This window comes from Pundamilia nyererei, unplaced genomic scaffold (assembly GCF_000239375.1).
Source record: "Pundamilia nyererei isolate P.nyererei 1_Seehausen unplaced genomic scaffold, PunNye1.0 scaffold00027, whole genome shotgun sequence".
In the NCBI taxonomy this organism is placed as follows: Eukaryota; Metazoa; Chordata; class Actinopteri; order Cichliformes; family Cichlidae; genus Pundamilia; species Pundamilia nyererei.
In genome coordinates this window covers 1,162,786-1,190,583 of record NW_005187428.1, presented here as the reverse complement: position 1 = coordinate 1,190,583, position 27,798 = coordinate 1,162,786, and the positions used below count along the sequence as shown (strand labels likewise).

The window sequence follows — 27,798 nt, the reverse complement described above, 5'->3', positions numbered from 1 at the left end:
ATCCTACCATGTGGATTCATGGATTTTTTTTTCACATTCTGTCTCTCACAGTTGAAGTGTACCTCTGGTGCAAATTACTGACCTCTGTCATCATTTTAATTGGGGAACTTGCACAATCGGTGGCTGACTAAATACTTTTTTGCCCCACTGTATGCATGAACCCTTTAGGTGGACTTCAATCAAACTTCAAAGAAGTATGGACTGATGGTGTCTCTAAGTATAAGCTCCACTTCATGCTAGGGCTGTAGGCGCTGAGCTGCTTCACAAACCTTAAGTGTAAGATAGTGCATTCTCAGTTGGATTTTATTTGTTAAAAAAGTGTTTAACTATGTAACATTGCAACTTGTTTGAGTAAAAGAGGTAGAGGTTACTCTAAGTCACTGTACAGAAAATATTAACTGAGCAATGTGTTATTCTAATTAGAGAATCAAATTAGAGAAGAAGTTTAAAATTTTTGAGTGCACGCTGACAGTAATGGTTCTTAGAAAATCATGGTGAAAGTTGCAGGTTAGCCTTTATTAAAAAACAAAACACAAATTGTAGTCGGTGCATCTCCTATCATTTGAGAGCAGGCATTAATTTGGTACTGGTTCCAGACTGTTCAGTACTGGAGTATAAATAAGGGCCTTGACAAACTGTGCCGCAATTAGAATTAATGCAAAGTAAATTTATTCTAACATAGCTGATGTTCTTCTCCCAGTAATGAAGCTGCTGGTGTTGAGAGATCACATTTGATATTGCTTTGTGTTTACAGCCTGTGCTCTCAAGTCCAGGGCTGATGAGGCAGAATGTTCAAAATTGATTGCCACATTTATTAAATAATATGCATGCATTATCTGCCGTATACATGGGCATGAGCCAGTGGTGGGGAGAGTAACAGCAAGACCAATTGAATCAAACAGCAAATGTAGCAACAGATGTTATTGGTTTAAATCAGGTATTCATTAACGTATTAACATATTTTTATAGGGGATTTTCTTTAACTTTAAAGATCATGTGAATGACATGCAAATACATACATTTGGGGGTTTAAAAAAAAATTAGGCTTTGGCTAAGGGGTGTTTCTTAAAATATAACCAACCTATCAAGGCCAAGTTCAGTCCCTGTCTTCACTGCGGGATATCCATGGATGCAGATGGGAGCGAAGAGAGCCTCAGGCACCATCAGACCTGTTTACTTCAGGAGACCTGCACAGTAGCCACATAAGAGACAAAGATTTTGTGGTAACATCTTACAATAACAATGATGACTGGGACAATAAGCTTCCCTTACGTAATTGGGATGGAGTAGGTCATCCTATAAAAGAATATACTCCCCCCTCCGCTAGGTTATGTAATAACTGAATATTGGACAGGGAAACTCCAAATCCCAGAAATCATTAGGGCAAGTTCATTCCATGGTAACTGTCCTCAGATGATCTGACAGTAATCATCTGTTTGAGTCAGCACAATAATCCATTGATAGTAACCGAGGAGCTTTTCTGTTCTCAGACCAACTGTGTACAGATCTTGCCTGTGCTGTAAAGAGTAAAGTATCCAGGGCCTGTGTTGGTGGTCTGTTTTGACTCAAGATAGGAATTTTTGGCCTTCTTGATTGTCCTTTGTGTATCACCAGCTATCAGTTTTGTTGCTTCCTTGCCCATCTTCTTTTCTCTGCCCTTTTGCCACACAACTGAATCTCATTTGCAATTTCATCTACATCAGATCAAGAAAGGGAATAATTACTTTGAAGAAGTCTGAGTTTTAATGTACTTGGATGTTGAAGCTTTTCTTCATACCTTTGTCATTATAGATTATAGATTCTGGTTACCGGTTTGTGTTTGGTGGATATTGGGGAGTAGTCCCTCAAAGATTTCTGGTTTAACTCAACTGTGCGAACATGTTGTAGGAAAAAGAGCAGACAGGCGTGTGTGTGTGTGTGTGTGTGTGTGTGTGTGTGTGTGTGTGTGTGTGTGTGTGTGTGTGTGTGTGTGTGTGTGAGTGAGAGAGAGAGTCAGGTGTGCAGTGGCTCCACTCACGTGAGTTTGACGTCATTGTTTAGCAGTGCTTAACTTTCAGGAAAACATGTCAGCACGGATTCAAGGAATTGGGCAATTTGGTGGCGGCTCTTAACTGGAACTGGTCCTTATTTTCCAACCCTTACCGCTGGATATTATAGACATATAGTTGGGATCCATGTCCCTCCACTTATCAACCTAAGAGTTTATCTGGTAGTGTCATCAGTGATGATAGCTCATTGAATGGGGGGGTGATAGAAAATTCCCTTATTTTCTTTGAACTTATAAATGCTGTTGGCTGCACGCGTCAATGAAACGGTGAGTCTGTAATTTTTTCCTCAATATCAACAGAAATATTGTAATCGCAAATTTTTTTGAAATCACTTAGCTCTACCACTGATGATGGAATCATTAGTGTGCTGTAATTAATTGTAGTCAGGTATAGTTTTATTGAGCAGTTAAAAATGCTAAAGGAGCTAGCTATAAAACTGAGTGACAGCTAACAGGAAGCTACCATCCTAAGAAAATGATTACAGGTAAGAGTACTGATAATGTGTAAATAGTATTAGTAAATGTGTCAGGATTGTGTTGATTTATCAACAAAATTAAACGGACTGTTTTTAAAGCAGTTAAAACTCAGAATTACTGAGTTTTTCACCACTTTTTTTGTGTTTTATATCACAGAAAGCCAGTACTTAAAAGTAAGTGTATTATATTCCTTAGTTATTTTTTCCCCAAAAATAAATCTTTACAAGGGAGAAATTGACTGAATAGCTTCTCTGATAGAGATCAGCTAAAAAGGGAGCAGATCAGAAAACAGTAAGGCTTTTATCTGCTTTGTATGAATAGTTGGAACCAAACTGCAGGCGTTTACTGAACCCTGGATTAATGTACTCTGAAGGCAGTTTGCAGTTCAGCTATGGGTTATGTCAAAACACAAAAGCCAGTAGAGCTAGTCTCCCTGGAATAAACCTTGAATATCCAACTCGTAGTCAAACCATAAGTAGATCTGTCCACAGATCTTGTGAATGTTTCTGGGAGTTTGCTGGAGTGAATTATCTCATTACCATTAAGTAACTATCTGAGAGTGTTTGGGAAATACTGAACACTTAAAGACGAGAGACTGGAGCACTAGTCTGCATGAAGGAAAACCTTTTTGCCCTTTGTCTTCCCCAGAAATTGGATGTGGTCACACATAATCAGAGATACCATGATGCAGTAATGCAGTTACAAATTGTTGTCAGAATAATTTTCCACTTACTTTGTCCTTCAACAAGCAAATCAGCACATTTTTAATTTGTCTTTTTAGTCACTAAGAGGTGATAATGTATGTTAATAGTAAGACATGAAAGCGCCAGATGTCATTTTGATGTAAACTATTTCATCAATGAGTGGGCAAGATGAAGAGTGAGGCTCTGTGAGGTTATAATGCTCACTGTAAAATATAAAAAAAAAATGTAAGAAGAAAGGAGCCACTATACTCTGACAGAAATGAGGGTCAGATAGTGGAATAGCTTTGAATCCCTCAGGGCCATCTGTGTGATGTACACAAGTGAGAAGAGAGAGGCTTTCTTTGATTCCTGACACAGTCTATCTCTTCTTATGTAAGTAATATAAATGGATTCTGAATCTGTCTCAAAATATGAGTTATTCCCATATTCAAGCATATTGTGTGTTGCCTGTGGCTTTTAAGTTGGCCTTTTGAGTCTTTTTTGCAAGGAAGTAGAATAAATAAAACTAGGACTGTGGATCAGGCTCTAAAGTTCAAAAACATTAACGTCTGCACAAATGTCAGTGAATGACAAGTCACTAGGGGATACCTGATACCTGAATTTGTATAAAGTTTTGTAATGGTGTAATGGTGCCGATTACATGACAACTTTGACCTGCCGATGCTACCAGAGAAAGTCAGTGCCGTTATTTTCAGTGTCGGCTCTTTCTTGACAGAGCTGTATGTGAGAACCAACTGATAAAATAGTCAGTGCTATAGTAAAAGGTCTAGTGAGTGAGCGGGAGTTACGTCTTCTGCTTCCTAATGTCACTCCTATAGCCTAAACTAGAGGATTTCCACCTGTTACTAAGTATGTAAAATGAACTAGGGCTGTGCGATATGACCAAAATCTCATATCCCGATATAAGACTTCTATCGTCCAGATAATGATATAAATCACCAAAATTTAACATTTTCTGTAAATTCTATGAATCTCGGGCAGCTCGACTTGCGTGAAATGTTTCCAGCTGGGCGTCGTGTACCTGGAGTCAAGTGTTTTAACCGATGCATGAAACGAAACATTTTTAGACATACGTTGTAAAGGCCGCCGTTTCTTTGTATTTATTACACTGCGTGCTGCAGGGAAAAGCCTGTTCTAACCTTTGAGTCTAAGGTTTATTTTTTAGCACCTGACGGCTCTTTTTTGCTATTCATCGGTAAATATTCTGCATAATCTTTCACGTGATTCAGTTTATTTTGAAAAGTCTCAACAGGATCTTGAGCTTTATTGTGAAAGGTTTATGTGGAACATAAATAAGCGGACACGCGGTGGTTTTACCGTCTTTGTTGCTAACACAACGCATAAAAACAGGCGCTTGTCCGTTGTAGTGTGGTTATATTAAATATAAGAGAAAGGGAGAACTTTAAGAAATTAATGTAACCACTACAGTGACCATCAAAATGATGAAAAAATATTGCTGTAAACAGTTTATTTTGCGACACCACGAAACAAACGTTAGCAGAAAATGAAACGATAGATGTTTTTATATCGTCATCCGATATCGAACAGCGCTAAAATGAACTATGCTTTGTTCTGGATCTAATTCTCCATAAATGGTCTGGAGTTCATTTGCAAAAATATCTCAGAATTAACACGTTCCAGGTTTGAAAATCTCTGACAAATTATCTGCCAGTTCATTCAGGAGTCATCGTGATATTTCACTAACAAAAGAAAAATAGCACAATAAAGTTGTGACTGTGACATTCTTAGTCTGGAAAAAATTTCTGAATATCTGTTGTTCATCTTCTGGTAACTAATAGCAGTCGTCCTAAAGTGTGAACCATGCGACTGACACACACAGATTAGGGCTGAAGCAGTATCCTACTTTCAAATCTTTGCGTTCCACTGTTACAACCCCCGCTTCTGATTTTAGTCACCACTTTGCGGCTCCAAATTCAAAAAAAGACAAGTAACTCTAGGCTTAGAAGATTTGAAGTCCAATAAGGGTCTAGGAAGCTTTATCTTAGTTGGCGAGAAAAAGACTGTCCTTACCTTTGTGGAAGCTGCAGTTTTCATCAGAGCAATGAGAAATCAATGCAGTAATATGTTTATGAAGATCTGTAAATGATTATTGGTGGTTATAAGAGATGGACATTTCATTGAGGGGAAAAACTACTCACTCTTGTTTCTAGAGTCTGTTTAGTGGAGGCTTTAATTTGTGTGCTGTCTGCTGTTGGCACTATATGGTGCTGTCGATATTCAAAATGTGGTGGTGAGGGGATTTGGAGGCTACTGAGCAACTGTGTCTTCTGTTATTTGTGGAAAAAGAGAAGAAGAGCAGGCTGTAAGATCTGCTTTCTTATTTTGAGTAGCACATTTGTTCACAGTTGCTCCTTCACACCCACACATTGCTTTGTTCCTATGATACAATTATATTTTACAGAGCATCTTTTTAGTTGCTAACCAGAGATTTGTCCGGAGTTCACACCTTTTCCACAATATCTTCCTCCGTGTGTTTAGCAGCTTTTCGTTTCTACGGCACATGTTCTGTCACAAAGCCTGCAAATGAACTGAGAGGGTTTTGTTTGTTTCTCATATTGCTAGTCCCAGACTATGGGAGATTTGGTTCATTCTTGACTTCTGGTAGACTAATCTGGTCTTTCTCCTGATACACACCTGTTGTGTATTAAATTCACATGCCTGTAAGTATTGTAAAAATATAATATCACAGTTTCATGAGCTCTTCTTGTGTTTGGGTCCATTGTTTCACTGTTAGGTGCCAAAATAATAAACTTGTATCTGTTTTCTTTATTTGTGCTTCCCAGCTTGCTTAATAATTGATTATTTTTACATGACCCTTCCTTTGTCTTTACTTTTCATACTTCTCTTATCTTGGTGTCCTGCTGAGTAACTGAGATTACATGAACTGTTAAATATTATATTTAATTTTAGCTGTTACAAAGTACCTAATTTATTCAGTCTTGTTTCAACTTTTGAGATTTAAAGAGCAAGTATTTCCGCTTTAAGGTTTTTGGTTGTCACAAGAAGCCACTCATCAGGACATCATGCCTCCACTGCAGTTAATGGGATTCGGATCAAAGTCTCTTTAAAAATTCCTAAAATGTCACTTCCTACATCAAGGAGAATGACGGCAGAGACGTTGTCATCAAAGGTGTCTTCAGTCATGAAAGGTGCTTTCAATAATGAAGAAGCAATTGGTCCATTGGCAGTTGCTAAGCAACTGCATCAGCATTACTCTTGTAAGTCAAGGAGCGCCTGTAGGGAGATCCAAAGGGAGAGACATGCAGGGACATTATTGCATGTGGGAGAAATGTGGGATTTACTAATGTATGCAGTGAAATGCGCTTCATTTACTGCTTTATTACAGATATTGATAGGGTCACGATAGTGGAGCAAATCAACAGTCGAGGGGCTTTAGAGCCATTGCTTAGGTTTTCCATCATTTACAGGAACATGATGCAAGGTCTGCTTTCTCTTTGTGGCTCAGTCGAGTCCACATGAAAGTTGAGCAAATGATTTGCCCGGTTACTTTTTCTGTGAGTGAGAAGTACACAACAGAAGTGGTCGTATTTCTGTACTGAATGAGAATAGGGCATAAGGGTAGAATAGCCTGAACAATATATTAACTAAACTATAATTTAACAACTTGTGGCTGTGCAGTAATCTAGTAATCATGTTACAGTAGCTGCACTGTAATTTGGCACACTGGGACCATCATCATACACCAACAGTTTAACTTTGCTACTTGGAAAGTAGAAAAGTTGTTTTGTTTTTTTCAGGGGGGGTGTAAGTAATCTAATTGTGTATTTCCCCAGAAAATATAATTAAGCCTGAGGCAAATGTCTCACTGCAATTATTCTGAGTGGGCACCAGTTCCTTTAAGCATAAAAAGCAAATGTGTGAAAGCACTAATGGATTTTTGCATCAGACTTTACAACTGGCAAAAAGGAAAGATTTGAAAGAGAACTGAGGAAAAAAATATTCCTCTGTTCTCGTGAAGTGTTGTGATTATCGGTGTGTGGAACGGCTGGAATTAAAGCCTGCATACTTCTTTTGCTTCAAGTTCCAGCCATTGTATACAGGGTTTGGGGAGGCCCTTTTATCAGAAAGATTACCCCTCTCCATTGTGAAAATAGATTTACCTGCACTGATTACTTTCCATTCCCCGTTCTTTCTTTCTTGCGCCTCCTCCTGTTGATTGTTACAGAAAAAGGGGAAAGTCTTGTACTTCGCTCACTGTGTGGGGGACAAAATGGACAACAGAAGCCTGTAAACATGCTGTGTAACCTTTACTGACCTTTGCAATCCTATTCTGTGTGTGCATACCAATACAAGGGATTGCTGCCATGCCCTACTACACATATCTGACACAGGAATGCACTTAGACCACCACCTTAGCATATAACTGTTCTGGGTATGCCACACAAAACTAAATATCAGAATTATATGAATTGACAAAATACAAAGGAATACGAATTGCATGTAATGAATCAAGACAAGTTAAAGTGATTACATGTGTGATTTGCCGTGTTGCTTTTTTTTATTTTATTTCATTTTTGAGATGATGGAAAGGAAAGTAAAACTGAATAAAAAGTATTATTTTTAAGATGACAATTTGGGAAGCGGAACAAAAATTTCTCATGGTAGAAATGTGGAAAAACTGATTCTTTAGTCACACACTGCAGCTACTGGTAAATTAAAGTTTTCTCCTTTGCCTAAAATATATATTAGATACATTTATTGCTATTATGTGTCTGTCTAAGACACAAGTTGTTTACAAAACTACAAAGCTTCATAAATTAAAAGGTTGGTATGCTTCCTGATTTGTGTCATACAGTTGTTCTATATTTTATTGCTGAGGTGTGTTGAAGTGCTTTGGCATGTGTGAGTGTTAACAATGTGTTTGTACATTGTAAGTGGTTCTGTGCAGCTTAGCTTGCCAGTGTGACCTTGAAAAAACCAACTGTAGTAGTTTTATAACTCAGATTCTGCCTTGTCAGCTTAACTGTGATGATATACTTCCCAGTGGGTGGAAAGCTGAATACTTTGAGCTGTCTCCTGTTGGTACAAATTGTTTTCCTTTCCTGTGGACAAGGCTCTCTGTTAAAGATTCTGTCTTTGTAATTGCTCTCATCCGACTTCTCCAGAGAGCTGCCCTGTAGAGAAGCCATCAATTTTCGGACGGGCCGTTCCATCGTGTACATGTGTGCATATCTCTTTGCTTCCAGTTTAATCACTGTGGAGGTTACGTTATTGAGTCCGTGATGATGACTTTTGATTTGCCTACTGGTTGCCCATCGAGTCTGCAGCCACTTCTCATTAATGCTGATCAATAGGACTGCTGCAGTGTAACCTCCTGTCACAGTCCATAGCCAGCAAGGGCAAGAAATGAATTACATGTTTGTTTGTTTTTTGCCACTGGCATTTACATCCACTCTTGTGGACAGTAAGTGACGTCTGCAAGATAATTAACACATGTATGTGTGCAGGGGCGTCGTGGGGGAAGTGGTGACTTTAACTACCAAGGGTTAATTTCAGCTGAAGTGGAGTTGCAATGAAGAGTTTGATTGTGTTTGATTTTTTTGTTTTGTTATTTCTACACAATTAGCAATAACTAAACTGCCTGAATAAATTGAGACCAAAAAAAAGCTTTCATTCCACTTTCACCTGTTACAAATTACAGATTGACCCCCACTTGACTCTCCTTTACACCATAGCTAATTTATTCTATCTAGGTGACTGCTAATGCGCACCGTGTCCAAAAAGAAACTAAAGAGAGGAGACTGTTAACATTTAAAAAAAAAAAAAAAAAAAAAAGCACGTGTTAAACATTGAGCCACTGCCAGATGTAACAATATAGTTCTCAAAATGGACCAGCACATCTTAATACCATAATTTTATGTAATACTTAATCATCTAGTATCTGCAAGAATATCAGACCGACATATATGACATCTTTTGTGTTTTATGAGCTCAAAGGAACACTAACACGAAATCTCCATTTTATGTCCTATTTATAAAACTAATTCAATCCAGTGCTTTTTAAAATACTGTTATTCTGCCTACTCCCACCAAGAGCTGTAATTTTACTGTTATAGCTTCATAAACATATATTTTTGGAGATTTAATTGAACTTTCACATTTATTAATTATAGGTCGATTGCCTTGACCTGTGGCCTGTGACTTGCTTTAGTGCCAAAAACATTGAAAACTGTATTGGGCTATAAAGCAGGTTAATATATTAACCTGTATCAATCCTGTATGCTTTACTCTGTGATGAAGCATACATGCAGTGACGATGTGATAAAGACTACAGTATATCCAGATATTAAGGTTGAATTCTAAGGACGCATCATAGGTTGTTCATATACCGTATATGAACAGTTCATTGAACCCTACAGATTACTGCATACAGTGGTTGGCTTAATTAATTAAAATGTAAAAAAAATAAAAATAAAACAAGGAGAAAGAAAGGGGGTTCACATAGACTGCTTATGTGCAGGGCCCAGAGTTCTGTGCTACGCCCCTGTGTGCGCGTGTGTGAGTCTATATGTGTGTCACTATTAGATGCTGTGATTCTCTAAGCAGCCACCTGCGTCTGTTGGGCTCTCAGCAGATACAGGGGGCAGCTGGCTCCTGCTTCCAGTCTGACTTAAGAGGAAGGTTTTATGGCTTGCCTGTATTTGTTACACCCGGATTACGTAATTGTGTTGCATAAGTCACATCCTCAAGGGAATTATTTGTAGATTGGTTGATGCCTATTCCTGCCCCATGTGATAGCGATGTCGTCTTCAGACAGAGGCGTAAAATGATGACGGGAGAACTCCACTGATGTTTATTATATAAATGGTCTAGGGAAAAATTAAATCCATCCTCTTTCATTCCTCTTTCAGTCCTACTTATTAAGTAGTAATTCATATTATTTTATCTCCTCTAACGACACCATCCATGTGTCTCCTTTTTTATTTTCATGTCAGGTGTGCACCATGGCATCTAAACCTCCTGCTCCTCTAATGAAGAAGCACAGTCAGACGGACTTGATAAGCCGTCTGAAGAGCCGGAAGATCCTTGGAGTCGGTGGCGAGGACGACGATGGCGAAGTGCACCGCTCAAAGGTCAGATTACATCATATAAACATATTCCAGCGAGTTTGACTCAATCTAAGCGCTAATGTACAGTCAAATGGCTTGTGCATTAGTGCAACAAGCAGCTTGGTTAGAAATGAGTGCATTTGTTAACTATCACCAGTTAAACTACTGGAAAAGCAAAATGACTTTCCACCACAAATGTGTTTACTAGCCCTGAGAAGAGCTATGGATTCTTTTTAAAAGCCACAGTGGGCTGCTAATTGGCTCATCACTCTCTTCGTGTCCCATTGTCTGCATTTGCTCTTTATGGATCAGTAAATCTAGATCACGTAATCCAACAAGCTCTGGCAGCTCCACTGAGATGTGGCTTGGTCCCTTGAGAGACTTCCTGCCTCTTGCATCTCATATGTATTCTCTTTCTGCCTCCCATGCATTAGCACATCAGTATGGACGGTGCATACCAAAACACAACAGCACACAATCAGATATATGTTAGGAGACAGAGTATCATATTTGAATATCAAGTTCCACAGTTGCACACTGACAATAATTTATTCCATTTCACTGAGCTCAGATTTCAAGATTTCAGATTATTATTATACATTTTTGTCATTATCAGACCTCATTACAGTGAGCATAGGCATAGCAGATTGTTCCTCACTGAAATATTCATTAACATGCAAGTGTGAAAAAGGGACAGAACAGAAGGGAGCAGGCATACGGTGGTGGCTGATAGTTCGTGATGTGATGTCAGCCCCCTTTTTCTCAGCTCTCCTGAGTGTTTGTTTTCTCTCTCAATGTTTTAGCACGGAGCCTAACCCTGACATCTGCCACTCAGAAACCTTTCCAGGACGGTATGATAAAGACAGAAACGAATGTGGCAGTTGCTCCTCTCTCTTGAGTCTTGGGGTTGCATATTCACTGTAATGGCTGAACCAACAACAGGGTATACAAACCACAGTAAAACAACAGTTTGGTTAATGGAATCTACTGTACGTGCTGTTTTGAAAAAATGTGTTTCCCTGTTTAACTTCGACATTGAACTAAATTAGAATTTAATTGTTACTGTGACAGTATAATTGTTCACTTATTCTACTCCATTGTGCTTACTCTTGTTGTTCCATTTATCCTTGCCATACATAGTTTTTTTTTTTTTTTTTTTAATAGAGGAAACAGTTGACTCCATCCCGGTGGTTTCAGTAAACAATGGAAGGAAGTGCTCCTGCACTCTGTTCACTGTGCCTTCCTGCTCCTTCTACTACTTAGAGATAAGAATACTCTTCCTCTTTAAGGGACAGAAAGACAGTAGTGCATTACTGCAATGCTTTATCTAGGTGCTACTGTGCAAAAAGATAATGCCTCACCTGGCTGCACCATTACTGACAGCTTGTTTAATTCAGTGATCCTGTATTTAAGTGGTAATGGGATGTTGCAACTGACAGATACTGATATTTCAGAGCACTGCTACTCTAGTTGGTATTAGCTGAATATTTTTCATCCTCTATGGCTGAAAAGCTGCTCATTGTTTACTAAATAGCTGAATGAGTGATTGATGACAACTCAAGGCCACAACAGCTGCACTATAGCTTCTCTCTGCACAAACAACATTGTGTATTTCTTTTCCTGTTTCTCCCTCTTTCCACTCAACTGCCTTCTGCAATATTCTGCCCTAAGCCACCATGGTACCATCAATTGATGCTCAGTTTTCAGAGTATGAATATTTCTCATGCCAGTCATGAATATTTATGTGTTCTTGTCAAAAACGGCCCCTAAAACCAAAGGCACAGGAAGGGTGATTCACCTGGTTATGTGACCACAGCTGGCACAGATGGATTCGTGTACAGGTGCTTCAGTTGCACTGCAATGAGGGATGTACATGTCTACCCCTAAATTAAAGACTGCAGCAGACATTGGGAATTTAAGAATCTTAAAAAGAAAAATCCCCTTCCCCCATCTTACTTCAAGCACATGAAGTCTTTGTTTTCCTTTCTGCTGCTTTTGAACACGGGTTCTCTAAAGCTACTTAACAAGTTCAGGGTCATCAGTCCTTCTGTTTGTGTATACATCAAAGATTGATGCAAATGCACACACATGAATCACTACCCTTATATATTTTGTTTAAACGTGGTGTGTTTTTTATCTGCATCTAAAGTCATTGCCATGATGAGGTTATTTTTATATGCCAAATTACTGTGCATTACAAATAAATGTCTGGTTGCAAATTACACATTTAACTTAGGAAACTCTTCAAACAAACACAACAGGTATAGTTTTTTGACAGAAGTGCTCAAAATGGTGACATTTGAAATTCACGTCATGATGTGAATTTCACAGAAAGTCAACAGACACGAGTATAGTTGCATCTCGGCCCCGAGGGCAAAAAGGAAAAGTCATGTTTAATGATATCCTGGAAAAAGCTCTCTCCAGCTGCAGTGAAATTAGGTCTTGCTGATATTGTTATATTACATAATAAGTATGATGTAATGCATCAACTCTTTGAAATACACTTTCTTTTGAAAATGGTCCAGATATTGCACTTATTACCATGCACCTTGTGGGAGATGGCAGAAGGTAAAAGCCAGTGAAAACCCATTTTTTGATATGACATCGATCATTGTTTCGTTCACATTAAGTTTTCACAGGCTTATCAAACAGAAAGCTATTCCGTGTTCCCTGTAAACACTCGTAGCCAGAAAATGATTCATCTTCTCTTCTTTAGAGCTCTTTTGCTTCTGTGTATTTTTAGTTTTGTGTGATGCTACGTCTGGCTCCAGCACCGGAACCCTTTGAGGGAAGAGAATGTTTTATGATGAAGGGAAATCATTCATGTTAAGGATATGATGGAACCTGAAGGGTTTTAGATGAAGGAATTCAACTTCACAGCCAGCCAACAGTTGTAATTTCTCTGTGGGTTCCTGTCCGTTCAGGCAGAAAACTTGGTTTATTTATTAATTTATTTTCACTCTCTGTGGTTATCTGGGACAGTTTGTTTTCCTTCCTGCTCATGAGCCTGACCCTGAATCTGTTAACAACATTTCTGGGCTTGTTTCTCCTGTTTATTCTTACAGGGAAAAAAATTACTACGAATCCACATTCTGTAAACACATAACACTAATGTAGTGCATTGAAAAGCAATTACCTTGGTTTGTAAAAGCACAAATTATTTATTTCAATCTAACCAACAGTCTGAACAATGCAGTATAGAATTACAATGAATCCTGAAAGAAATAAGTTTTCACTTTTTTCTTTGATTAAATTTGAACTATTAGCTTCCTTTCATATTTTTTCATATAGTTACTGTTCCAAAGGTGTATGCTAATATTAAATGTGGTCAGGCCTTCAGATAATAAGGTCAGCATATGTGCAAGTAATCCCTCTGAGCCATGAGATGAGGCTTCAGCCTGCTGTAAATGCTTTCAGATGTGTTTTTTATGCTCTAAGATTTTTGTGATCTCTTTATGATAAAAATGATCTTGTGAGGCACATACGAGCAGAAGCACATACAACACCCCATCAGAAGAAGGGGTGGGTGAACAGAGATGTTGCCGTATAGATAAATAGGCCTTCTTAAAACAGCACTACAGCAATTTAAAATAAATGAAGTCGGACATGAGCATAATGGGTCCCTTTTAAGTGATTAATTGATTGTCAGATGTGTGTAGCATGCTAATGAATTAGTTTTAAATTCCAATAACTCTTGGGTCCTTTGAGTTTGAAAATATAGTTGCTGCTTATTAGGATTCCAGGGTCTACTCTCATCTGTAATAAGAGATGCTTATCCTATCAGATATTGTATATCTTCTGAATATTGCTGTGTGATAAGATCAGTTTGCATGGCATTTCATGAAATATTTACTGCTATCTGTCCTTGTAGTCGGCTTGAATGAACACTTGGTCATTAAGAAATGGCACGTCACACTTAGTTTTCAGTTTGTCAGACATTTTTCCCACTAACGATTTCAGGCTTCCAGGATTATAAATTGATTATTATGTGCTGCTACTGTTGCCAGCAGTCATTTGTTGCAGATGATGCTTTTCTTGTGGCATTGACATGGTAGTCAGTTATTCATCTAGAATTCCCTAAAAGATATTATGACATACAGTGAGTCTTAAGGAGGCGATTAAAAAGGCGAGAACATTTACAGTCTCTAATTAACATTAAGAGATGCTTCTCTAACACTCAGCCGCTCTGTTCCTTTCTCTTGAACACTCTGTTTTGTGTGCTTCTCTCCATTAACTACTTTAAATACACCTCCAGAGTACTCTTTCTTCCTGGTTATGTGGGGTTTTGCTGAAGGTGATCATAACATGTATTTGTTATGATGACATGATTGTGATTGCATTTACCTTCTCATCACTCATTTCCTGTTTCTTTTGTCTTGCCTCGTTTGCTGATAGATCAGTCAGATGCTCGGAAATGAGATGAAGTTTGCAGTGCGAGAGCCTTTCGGGCTGAGGTGAGATTTCAGCTGCTCAGTTACTCAACATCACAACAGTCACAGTTAACACAGCAGACTGTGTAAGGTCATCCGTGCATCATTGCTAGTCTTGCAAAGTCTACAATCTGTCATTTTCACAGGATGGGTGTAGCATTTCATATTTCTCTCTTTTTAGGGTGTGGATACTCATCTCTGCAGTGGGTTTCACAGCTATGGCTCTGATGGTAAGATGTTTTGCACTGATAAATTTCAAAGTCTTTTCATTTTCAAATGTAAGGCAGAAAGAAATGTATCTTTTTAGAAGTGTGAAAACCACGTTATGCAAACGCAGCGCTGAGTTACTGTAGGTTCTGTTCCAAGATATCAGTGAGGGACATCTGGGGAAACAGCTCCGCCTTTGTTAACCTCACCATCTACATTCACATTATCCTCCAGGGCATTCACTGTGATACTAGCTCAAAAATAGGGAGACTTTGGGAAGCACACAGTGCTGTTTTGCTGATATGACAAAGCTATGTTGTGCTTTTTCCTTTTTTTACCCTACACAGGCTCTGGTGTTTCCCAACCAACTATATGAGGTCGTTTTTGAGGAGGAGCTCTCCACTACTAACATCTCTGTTCGCCTTTACGGAGGAGCATTGCTCAGTAAGTCCAAAGTTTTATGAAAGCTGTGCAGCTAATTCATTCATAAAGGTATTTATGCTACTGAGTGTGAATATACTTGCATGAACAAGTGCATTGACCGTGCAGCACTGATGCAGACACGATGCTTTAATATTTATTTATTTACATGCTAAAAATATACACTGCCTCACTGCACTGCACTGCCTCTTGTGTTTACAGCTTCTAATGTATTCATTTTGAGTCAAACACTTCAAGCACTCATTCAGATACTGTAGAAAGAGCTCTCTTCTTGCATTCAGATACTGTATAAAGGGATCTCTTCTTCCTCCAAAATCCTTCCTTCAGGCTGCAAATGGTGGCTCTATAATTCAAGTTCTGTTTCTCTATGAGGTAAAAGACTAGTTCTCCAGAACGGCCACAGTCACCTCCTTTTTGCAGCTTTATATATAAGATTTGGATCTAGTTGGTACACGATGGCAGAACAGTAAGTTTGTGTGTGCGAATGAGGTGCCCTGGAACTAAAAGAGGAGGCAGTGTATTACTCTACATTCATATTTTGCAGTTTTCTCTTTTGCAGTGACTTAAAAATGTTTTTTTTTTTTAATGTCACTTCATCAACGAGACAAAGTGCCGTTTTTGCTCAGCTCCCACCTCACGCATAGCATACAACGTGTCTGAGATGCGAGCAATTATTTTAATGGGTTTTGACTTGAGACAGAGCTGTCAGTCGGGTGATCGCAGGGTTTGTAATGGGAGAATATGCAAAGGACAGACAGAGAGAGTGAGAAGGCTTAATGTTTAAGTACAATTTGTGAGGTTGTCATTTTAATTTAGTTTACTAAATCAGTCAAAATGCTAGCACCTAAACTTCATATAGGCATTCAATAACATGAATACTAAGGGAAAGACTTAATACTATGTTTTATGCATATCTTGATAAATCAAAAATGTAAAATCTGAACAAATCCCAGCTAAACCACTACAAGAACACATGAATGAACCAGCTTGACCTTGAACTGGCTTCTTCATTATAAATGTCATTCACACTGTGGGGATTAGCAAAAGAGGGTGATGGCCTATCAGACTAGGTGCAGTAAGGGGGCGGATGATGGGGTCTCATCTGCTGCACAGATGGAACCAGGCAGGGAGAGGATACAGTCCATCAGCCCTCCCACCTTTCAGCCTACCCCTTCTTGTTTCCATAGCCTCACTGTTCTCTGCAGGTGGGAGTGAAATTCAGGAAAATGAACAGGAAGAAGAGCAGGCACTGAAATGATTGCACGCAAGCCCGTCATCACAGACAGAGAGTCAGAGCTGAATCAACAGGCCCCGTTAGCAACATGTGCACATGGTGTCAAGATTCTTGTAGTTTTATTAGTGGAAATTCTCTCGGACATGTAGGAGTCTTCCTTCCCGAGCTTGCTCTTATTTTCTGTTTTCATTCCCATGCCCCTGAACCTATAAATTCCCTATTTTTGCATTCTTTTCCAGGCCTGTCCCTCATCATGTGGAACGGACTCTACACAGCAGAAAAGGTCATCATCCAGTGGACTCTACTCAGTGAGGCTTGCTACTTTGCTGTGCAGTTTTTAGGTGAGTTTTCCAACACAGATTACAAGTTATCTTCATCTTGTTTTGTTTCATCCTTTTCTGCCTCGTGCAGAAAAAGGATGGCTACTTTTGTCCATGTGGGAGTGTTTGCAGAAAGAAAAATGTGCAGGTAGTGCCCTCTTGTGTTCAGTGTGAGGTGTCACATCCTTGTATTTCAAATTTAGACACATTTTTATTTAAATCTTAAAACGGTACTTTTAAGCTCTTATGTACAATGAAGCATTGTGTGTATGGGTATAAATGGTGCTGTTTTTGTGTGTGTGTTTTTTCATAGTTGGCATAAGTGTCAATTTTCATGTTGCTCTCTTTCATAGCTGCTCAGGTAATTAATACTTTATGAAAAGCAAGAAGGGAGTTTGCATATACGCACTGTCTTTATCAAAAATCTACTGATAATTGTGCTGATTCATGCTTTTTTTCAGAGGCTGTTGTTGTTTATTATCATTTAATATCTAATTTAAGTACATTTCTATTTGTGGTTTCAGTGACGTCCATCACTTTAGTGGAGATCGGCATCCTTCCCAACGCCGCCATGCTGCTTCTCCTCAGTCGAGTACTCTTCTTGCTGGTCACCATGGCTTACTACTACCACCTGGGCCGTAAGCCAAAGAAGATCTGAGCTGACTGTGTGATAACTTCCAGGGTGGGGACAGTTAAGCACAGATCACAAATGCGGGGCCAGAAGGTTTGGATTATGATTTGATTGGGGCTCGGAGCATTACTTTGCCAGTCAATGCCCCCTGCCCCCTTCCACAGGACCTAGCCTAATGTAACCCCCAGTATTTAACAGATGGGTACAGTCTCATATTCCAGACTCTGCAACAAGAACAAGAAACCTCATAGTGAAAGTAAACTACTTTCACTGGGGCTGTGAGGTCCAATCCTGTATTCCTTTGATTTGTAATATTAATTAACATTACAGAGTAGTTCTAAACACCTGAATCTATTGTTCACGTACAGCTCATGATTTCCCGACTCAGTATTTTGTGTCTGATAAGAAGTTGCATCGACGCCGTTTCTGAATCACACTCGAGGACCAAAAGTTTGTGCTGTCATTTGTTTGTTGTTTTGATGCTGTTGTCGTTAAATCACACTATGTACTCTAATAACTGAGCTTGTGCATGCTTTCTGACGGCTTTCCAGTGAACACTCAAAATACACAATCCAAGGTTTAAGATTCGGAAAAAGCCAAATGAGTGACGATGAAATCTGTTCTAAACTGATAGCTTTCACACTGAAAAAAACAGTTAAAGTTCAGTGTTTACTCTCAGTTATGGCCATTAATAATATTCAGATCTAAATACTTTTCAGGGACTTATTATTATTCCTTGAGTGGACTATTTTGGACTATATTTTCACTACTGACATTAATACATGCAATGTTGATGAACACGTGAAGTTACTCATACAAGAGGAGCAGAGTAGTTCTCTCTTTGCTGTGTGTGCACTACAAGATGGGACTCTTTATCCCAAGTAACATTCAGACTACCTTAAAGCTAGTGTTACAAGACAACCACGTCAGTGTGCAGGTAAACAAATCTGAGCTGGCTGTACTTTGGTGATGTAGCACAGTTTTCTTTTTTTATATACACCATATCGTTAGTCTTGCCTTAAAACTACTTAAAAGAACAGTCATCTACACTGCATCCTGCTCCCTGTACATATGTAAATAAAATGATTTACTATTCTGTGCTGTTCTTGTGAACCAAACGGGGAACTTTTTCAGTATTGGGTAAAATGATTTTCAATTCTAATCCTCCACCTAATTATGGCGTGTCTTATTTTGTACCTATTTAAGTGACATTTGTGTTTTGACATCATGCATGCGATGTAATCCACCGAAAGATCTGTAATCCATAAAACTTTGTAGCAAGTTGCCACAAACAGACGACAGCAAAGCAGTAAATGGCTGAATGAACCAAAATGGCAAAAAAAACAAACCCTAAAAATGAAAAGCTGATTGATAAGACAGTTATACTGTATGTGCTTTAAAACAAATATATCATATATTTGGCAGTTTTCACCCGTTGCTGAGTACATTTCTACTTCCAAATCCTCAGCATGCCCTCAGGTACATCATAACTCAGCTTGGTTTTGAAGCGGTGCCAGCAATCCAGTTTGTTGACTCAGCAGCACCTAAAACCTGATAGAGACACTCCCAAACACAGGCGACTCATTTGTAAGCTCGAATTTTAAAAAAAGGGAGCATACTGTAGGTCTTCAAAGGTGGTCTGTATTGTTACAAAAGACCACACTGAGTCCTGCCCTAGAAGGGAGTGACCCGTGATTGTGGGTTTGCAGTCCGGTGCTGAAGGCAGATGTGCTCGTTACTTGGGGCGAACTTTTAGTTCAGATAGGGAACGCGAAACACGGGTGAGGTCTCCTGTACCCCTGAAAAGTAGTAATTATCCTTTTTGCCAGGGTTTAATTAGATGTAGCTCTCCCGCGTGACGTTCTGTTCCTCAACCTGAAATGCTCTGTCCTGGCTAGCACGATAATTATGGCGTGTAAGAGAAATGCCATTCCATTTCCCTCAATACTGCGAGGCCTCAAATCATCAGCCTTACGAAAATGTTCAAAGCTCTACAAAGCAGGTTATTTTTGAAGTGATGGGCAGGCAGGAGGAGGACGGCAAAGGCATGGCTCTTTCATCTTCTGGTTCTCTGACATAAATTAGCCAAAACATTCACAAGCAGCCAGTGTTCTTTGAGTTTGAAGACATGGCAAGTTGAGCTATTTATTCCCTCCTTCATCCATCATGCGTTATACTGTTGTGAATAGCATTCCTTACTCTGTTTCAAGTTGTAGCATTGTTTTATATGTATTTATGTGGTATATTGTACCTCAAAAATGCATTGCTATTGATTTTGCATTACAAAGTTTGAAATAAAGAACACCATTGTTTATTTTGAAGACTTGACAATGTATCCAGTCACCTTGTTTTTTGCTGTCCTTGCAATATATGTATAGGGCTGTAAATATACCGTATGTCTTAAATCACAAAGGGAAAGGTTTGGGGGGTTTTCTTAGCAATGGACTATTGCAGTTATTTAACAAAAATATCCTCACATTTCCTGTTATTAAATCTAATGGCAGATCAACTTCAAATATACCTGCCTACCTAACGCCCAGCAGATAGGGAGCGACTTCTGCGCACAGGTAATGCTAGTGTGCAGTCTCTACACATCCCATTCACTTGTCTGACACCGCCTTAAACGTTTTAGACCCTTCAGCAAAACATCCCGTTCAACTTGGCCAAACGCATCACCCAGCAAAAGACGAGCTCCACGCGTTTGTTTTAACGTGTTTAACCAAGAAACTTAAGAGGAGCTGCGCAAGCCCGCGCTTTGTTTGGTGTTTTCTGTCGAGCGTGTCACAACACGATCATCTGCACAAATATAATTCGGTGAATTCCAGCTCGACTACATACTATTCCAGGTCTCACCTTTTCCCCGGGCTCTTCTTACCTCTTTACACACACGCACAGCGTGCAAAGGCTGAAAAGAGGGATTGTGTGGCTGTGGAAACGTGTGCGTAGTTAGGGTTGTTTATAGGCAAAAGGCTCCCATGTGCCCCGGTTTTGTATGCATTCTCCCCACATTTTCCCATTTAATTTATTGAACCCTGGTTTACTGCTTGGGGGTGACATACAATGACTCATTTAGAAGCTGTGTGAAATGTTTCGTCAAGTTTAACCATCAGCACGTGTACTGGTATAATCTGCATTACTTTATAAAGTCTTTGTATACAGACAATTCTCTAAACGAGAAAATATCTAGACTGATATTTTCTGTTGGGGCTTAAGTCTTTTTCTCTCGTGAGAGTTTAAGAGAAGTTGCAAAATGTCTGCAAAACGCACAGTCTTGACGCGATCGGGGTAATAAGATTGATGATAATCAGAAGACTGTGCTTCGTCTAATGCTGGGCCCCACATTTGGCATCCGCTGCGAATGAAACTGCAGCTGCAACCGCAGAAAAAGCCACGAAAATCCTTTACTGATTGCTAAGGTGTTACAGGTGTTACACTGTTTTCTTAGATGCCGTTGTAAACTGCGCAAATGCAATGTCTGACAGGAAGTTGAATGCTGTTTGGTTTTTGGGTTTTTTTTGTTGTTTTTTTGTTTTCTCCTGATGAAGAAAAGAAAACAATGTGCCCGTTGTGTAAATGAGACACCCACAAAAGAAAAACTCACAAGGTTGAGGTTGTGAAATTGTAATAAAAGAACTAAAAAACACACCTGCAGTTGTGTTGCACCAGGAAGGCAGGAGAGGGTTAAAAATGTGGGTGTAACGAATTTGCCCCCTCACGCACATAAACCACACACAAACCAGTCAGACAGACACCATCATTTGTTTCTCTCTCACTCCGAGACCAGACTCTGTTTCAACGGTAGACTCCTCTGTCAGCTCTGAGCACCTCCAGAGACGCAAAGTAAGTGTTTGCGATGTTTTTGCGTATCTAGCTAGTAATAACCCGAGTTACCCGCGCTAGCTTGTGAAAACACGCCGTTGGAATGCCCCCTTTTTTGTACTTTGTTTGGAGACCTTTTGTTTAGTTTACAACGGTCTTTATGGGCCGTTTATTTTCTGTTAAAGTTGCTGGAAACTTGTTAATAGAGTGAGTAGTTAATTTTGTCGGGGAAATTTGAGGAGCTGGTCAGTGGACGGTCAGCTAGCCGTGAAAGACACGAGATGCTGTGTTCAGTGTCAGGCAGAGCCAGAGTTTCAGTCCCAGGAGTCATTCAGATGTAAAAATACTTTTTCAGCCAGATTCAATTCCTCGCTTTTTGTCGTTTGTACACGTTTAATGCTGGTGTATTGACTTTAATATGTTGTGTGAGAGCTGTACGTGTTTGTTGGGCAAACGTTAAAACAGATGTTCAAGGTTCTGCTTTCGACATGGTGTAATTACATTATTTCGACCTTCCTGGACACTGAAAAAATGGCTGAGTGTGGATAATTGTTATGATTGGTATTTTGTGATTATTTTTTTAGACTTTACACTTGAGCAAATTAAAAAAACAAAACAAACAACTAATAAAACAACTTTTTTTTTGTTTTTGTTTTTAAATGAGGCAACGTAATGCAAAGTTTCAAGCGTTTAAGACCAGTGACGTACCTATGAAATCTGGGGCCCAAACGTATGTGGTCTCACATGCCAGATCGGTATAATAAACACGTGAAAGCATGTGAAGTAAAGCTATTATAGTTCACTCAAATATATTTTCACATCTAGTTTTAGTTAACTGAAATATAACACAAAACAAAAATGAACTAAAATAGAATTACAGGGAAAATATTTTTAGTTTAGTTTAGTTTTTATTTAAATTTGGCAAAGACATTGATAGATGTGTTTGAGGCTCAACTGCATTTAAAAAGGGGATCAGCTTTGGGTTAGTATCTTGCCTAAGGATATTTGGCATGCAGACTGGAGCAGCCAGAGATCAAACCACCAGTCTTCCAATTAGTAGATGACCTGCTCTACATTCTGAACTACAGCCACCCCTAAATATTAATAGATCAGTGGTGGCTAAATCCTGCCTCTGACATTTTCCATTAATACAGTTTAAAAATTGAGAAAAGCTAGTATTGAAACGAAAAGTAAACAAATTGCCAAAAAACAAGAATTAAACTGAAACTAAACTGAATTGAAAGCAAAGTGCACATAAAACACATACTAATCAGAAAATTATAATAACTGATGTGAAGTGGTTATTAGAGTTATCAAGATTATCAGCATCAAAGTCTTTTTAAATATGAAATTTGAGCACAGTTCATCCCCTTAATGCAGTAATTACAGTGTGAAGCTTCAGGGTAAAAGAGTTCAAAGTTTTCACGTCTTCGTTATACTGTGAGCACAAAACATACAGGTGGAAGCCTTCTACATCTGGCACATACACAGAAAGATTACAGAAAATAAATCCCTAAATAAAATGAATTGTAATTAAAGTAAATTAGTTTCCAACAATTCCTATCAAAATCTTCTCCCATGTTGATCTTAATAAATCCCAATAAACTTGTGGTCTGAATATTCAAAGTAAAAAAAACAAAACAAAACAGGTGACGCACTGACACTACAACGTATTATTTACACAGTAGCCAGTATTCGTGGTGGATATAAAATAACTTTTAATTACCCACTTATTGAGTCTGTGTCTGATATTGTCTGTAATCTGAGAAGATGGGGCTGTTTTTCGAATTTTATACATTTCTCTCCATTAATCCAGCTAGTTAAGTGCTCTGATACTTGTCTATGGAACAAGAAGAACAAGAAGAACCAGAAACATTTTTGGCCATTCTCCAGCAGGAGTGGCCTAAACCTTTTGCACTTTTCACCGTGGAGGCTCTGTGGGAGCACTGGGGAAAAAAAAAAACACATCCAAAAAATGGTGCTGTAATTCCAGGGTTTGGGTGGTCCTTCCACATGTTAGGGGCCTAGTAACTGTTTTATTTCTCTCAGTGCAACTGCCCTAATTGTAAGCTGAGATAGTTTGAAGTGGAAGCAATGAGTAAGGGGGGTAAGTAAGCTACTGAAATTCTAGGTAACATCCAGTTAATACAGTCTTGCAGTCTTTCTGCATTTGTGGTATGCCTTTAAGCAATTTTGTGGTGTACGAGAAGAAGTTGAAGTCTGAGTAGGCAAATGAATTCTCAGTGCCTGCCTGGGCTCAAACGCCTCTCTCGAAAGTTTAATGTAGAGTAGAGTAAGGGACTATTTTGAGTGTTTGCTTATTCTGGAAGTATTTGTGATTGGACAAATTGTTAAATTTGTTAAACTGTACTTCAGGGTTTGGAGAACAGTTGTAGATTGATGTAATCGAGTTACTCAGTGGTTTTGTTGGACCTATAGAGCCTATACAGAATAAAATCTAATTTTGGAAGCACCATAACAGGTATTGATGACTCGCTGTAAAGGTCATCAGCAACTAAGAATATATGCCAGCAGGGCTGTCTAAAAAGTGGACCAAACTACCGATGAAAACTAAAAAATGATGTATTAGAAAAGAGAACTTTCTGGCAAAATACCTCCCAGACAGAAGTCTCTAAAAAAAAAAACCCCTCTCCCACTGCTGTTGCACCACAAATCATTGTGTTAATAGATTAGTAATTACAGTTTTGTTTTTGTTCTTGTTTTTTTTTTTTTCTTTGACTCTTCTTGGTCTAAGGATGTCAAAAGAATTTCTGCTGGTATTAAACTTTGATATTTAATTCTGTTAAAATTAGATTCCTTTCTTCCCATTCATTATTTTTCATTCGGCTGCTGTTATTTATCATTGAATTTAGAGTTTGGTGGGGTTTTTTGCTACTCTGTTTTGTTTCGTTTATACACAAAATGATTGTCTCGTTGCCATAAATGCCTCATCTTTTCTACTGAATAGTGGGGGATTTTTTTTCTTTTGGTTTCTGACAGTTTAAATGTCACATAAGTGGAAATTTGAAATCTGTCATCTCACAAAATTCCATCCATACATTTTCTATGACCTGTAAGGGTCCGTGTCATGAGGACAGCAGTGTAAATATAGCTCTTCCTGTCCATCCTCACTGTCTTCAGCTCTTCTTGGTGTTCCTAAGCCAGCTGAGAGACGACATCTCTGCTGAATGTTCTGTATCTGCCCTAGAAAATCTCTCAAACACCTCGACTAGGATGGGACAAGGAGGCATCCTAGTCAGATGTCCGACCCCCCCTTTTTGTCTTTTCTGATGTAGAGGAACGTTGGTTATACTCTGTCCTCACCCTATTTCTAAGGGGGAGCTCAGACACTTTTCAAGTCCTTTCTACTGCTTGTATCTATGATTTTGTCCTTTCTCTCATAGCTCACAGCCCGTAGATTGTAGGAATCTTGACCAGTATATCGACATTTATTTGACAATGCTGGACTCCACTGTTTCACCACTTGTATAAATACTTAAAAGTTGCTACCTCAAGTAGAGGAGCTTACTTTCAAACCGGAGCAGGGATTTGACCACTTTTCCGGCTAAAAACCATGACATCACAATTAGAGGTGCACATCTCACCCACACCACTTCACACTCAGCTTTGAATAGAAAACCAGAAACAGTAGAACCCCACCCCAGAAAACAAAGACGTAATTCTGTGATCACACATCTGATAACCTCAACCCCTTGGTTGTTCTTAGAAACCGAGAAACGGGACCAAATCTCTCTGATTTATTGGCAATGATGTGACTTGATATGGTTGGATGGGTGGATAAAAACATTGTCAATTACATGATATAGTGACTGTAGACCAAATCTGTGTTTAGTCTTGTTGCCACAGATGTGTCATCATTTTCATTTACGTGGGTAGGTACCAGGCATCCAACCACAGATGGGGAGTTTACTGATTTCTTTTGCCATACAGCTTGTCATTACATAGATGCAAAATGGGAAATCCCCTCCATCCCTGAAAACCCACTGAGGTGTATCAACTAATAAAGCAACTGAACTGATAAAACATCGTCTATATTACCGACACCCCATGACTCAGGCGAATTAAAAACTTTCATAGACATAAAAAATAACATGTTGACGAAAGCTATCAATACTAGCAGCCCTGATTCTCTGACCAGCAGACCGCAGAGGCGGATTTTACTCCAGGGGCTGTTTCTAGGAATGCATGCATTTTGAAGATGTTTTCTTTTGTCACTGAAATGCAGCAGTAAACAACCTACAACCTGTTCGTGCATGGTGATCAACAGTTTTTGAAATGTTAAAGCAGGATTCTGGCACGATATTGAGAGCTTTAGTAGTACCAGGATGGTGTCTGGTTCATTCGTTCCAACACTGTGGCCTCACAGATGCGTAAGTGGGTCATATTAAATGGGAATATGACCTATGTTAGGAGGAGGTAGTAGAGGGAGCTTGGCACACTGCCTGACGTTTTGTGCTCAACACGACCATAGCTGATCAATGCTGGGTCCATTTCAGACACAGTTGCTGCCATCTGCCATTCGTGCTGTCTCGTCTCTGTAACCCATGCTTGTGAACTGACCCTTTGTACAAACACTTATTTCAGCGTAATGCTTTTAACCTTTTATTGCACCCAAAATACTGTTAGTAGGTGTTCGCACCTTACGCCAAACCACAGGGAGGGAGATGGAGGATGTAAAGAGGGGGGAAAAAATGTGTGAGATCACGGGGCCGGGAAGTTCAGGTAATTCTGTCGCGGTTTTATTCAGGGGAATTTTTCTTTTTTCTATCCTGCACATTGTTTTTACACCAAGCTGAGCCTTCACTTAGTTCAAATTGGAGAGATGAAAAATAACCTTTCAAGTAAACTGCCTTTTGACATCAGCAGCAGCATATATATTTTTTCTACTTGTAATGAATGGTTAAAATCCCACTCCTGGGTGGCTGTTTAGCTCCACTTCCCATTCCACTGCCGAGCCTTTATTTTCACATGCTTCCAGGAAGTTAACTGTGATTGGCTTTGACTGTGTAAGCTACGCAATAAGAATTCTCTAAATGCATTTTCAACTTGATCTTGTCAGTGTGCGAGCTTCTATGAAAGCTATACTCCCAAAAGAGTATAACCTCAGTTACTGCCTTGTAATAAATTAGGCTAGCACGTTATCTTATTTATGTTTGTTGTTTCAGAAATATAATAAGTAGCATTGAGGCATTGTTGGGAACTGTTTTAAGATGGACTGGGGGCTCAGTCAGCAAACAATGGTTGTCATAACTAAGCCTTTTTTAATCCCCGCTGCTGCTCACCATCTAGACATAAAGACCAACAATCTCCTTTAAGGATTATCTACTTTGCAAGGGTATCTGCTGTGTGGTTTGGGCTTCGCATTGTGTGTAGCTTTGTAAATATGAAATTGTGTTGGTATTTCTATCAGTATTTTTATGCTACATTTAATAAGTAATAATATTGAAAGGCTTTTGATAGAGCTGCTCTACAGACTGTGTATCTGACAAACAACTTAAAACCACGAAAGCATGTTGAATCTGAAAGTATTCTTCAGAAAGCAATCTGAAGTATTTGTTTGTCTGTGTTTATGTTTGTGTAGTCTAAGTAACTCACTCATGTGATAGTTACCAGCAGTTCAAATGAAATTTGATGGTAAAACCAGTTTGAACTACACTGAACAGCATCAAAGCTTTGGGGTTTGGTTGTTTTTTGCTGGTTTTTTTAAAAAAAAATTTTAAGTCTGTTTTGTAGCTTTTGGCTTTATTTGTACAGTGAAGGAGATAGACAGGAAATGGGGGAGGAGGAGAGAGCGAGGCAGTGACACGTATCATAGATCTGACCCGGCTAAGTTTAACTAACAACGAGTATTGTTGAGCAGAACCTATTTTTCATATTATCTTTAGGCTATAATTAATTTTCATGTTCTCTTCTTTGACATACACACTGTCTGGAAAAACACGGCAGCTTCCTTTATGCTTAATCTGTAGACAGACTTCTTATCAAGTGAGGAGGAAACGAGATGTGATTAAGAGATGTCAGCAAAGTAAATAGTCTTCATTTGCAAGTCATTTGAGTGGATTTCCAAGATACATATTGTTAATTTGAACTGTTGGTTAACATAGGCAAAAGAAAAAAGAACTAAATACATGATTACTTGTTACAGATACTGGAAGAAGGTTTAGATGAAATAAGTGACACAGGAAGAGAGAGCTTGTCATGAGATATACAAGTGCCTCCATGTTGTATTTCAGACTCCTCGAATAACCACAATAGCTGGTTATATTTCCTGTTTTTCCTTAGTATGAGAAAGCTGTGGTGAATATTGTCGTTGGACTGGTTCTGCTCAGGCTGAATCATGTTACCAGGGAGGCTTCATGAAGTGTACCGAGTGTGT

General features: G+C 39.0%; 2 protein-coding genes across 2 annotated transcripts in view; both read left to right on the top strand.

Moving 5' to 3' along the window:
• tp53i11b (tumor protein p53 inducible protein 11b) overlaps positions 1-19,910 on the top strand; it is a 39,007-nt gene extending 19,097 nt beyond the window's left edge. The window contains exons 2-7 of the mRNA XM_005728051.2: positions 10,206-10,343; positions 14,715-14,773; positions 14,931-14,979; positions 15,304-15,400; positions 16,871-16,972; positions 17,476-19,910. Of these exons, the coding sequence (XP_005728108.1) occupies positions 10,215-10,343; positions 14,715-14,773; positions 14,931-14,979; positions 15,304-15,400; positions 16,871-16,972; positions 17,476-17,609 (570 nt within the window). The 5' untranslated portion in view covers positions 10,206-10,214 and the 3' untranslated portion in view covers positions 17,610-19,910. The remainder of the gene's footprint in view (positions 1-10,205; positions 10,344-14,714; positions 14,774-14,930; positions 14,980-15,303; positions 15,401-16,870; positions 16,973-17,475) is intronic.
• Positions 19,911-21,244: 1,334 nt separating this feature from the next.
• The window catches only part of cd82b (CD82 molecule b), a 20,763-nt gene continuing 14,209 nt past the window's right edge, over positions 21,245-27,798 (top strand). The window contains exon 1 of the mRNA XM_005728050.2: positions 21,245-21,422. The gene's annotated coding sequence lies outside the window, so the exon portion shown is untranslated. The remainder of the gene's footprint in view (positions 21,423-27,798) is intronic.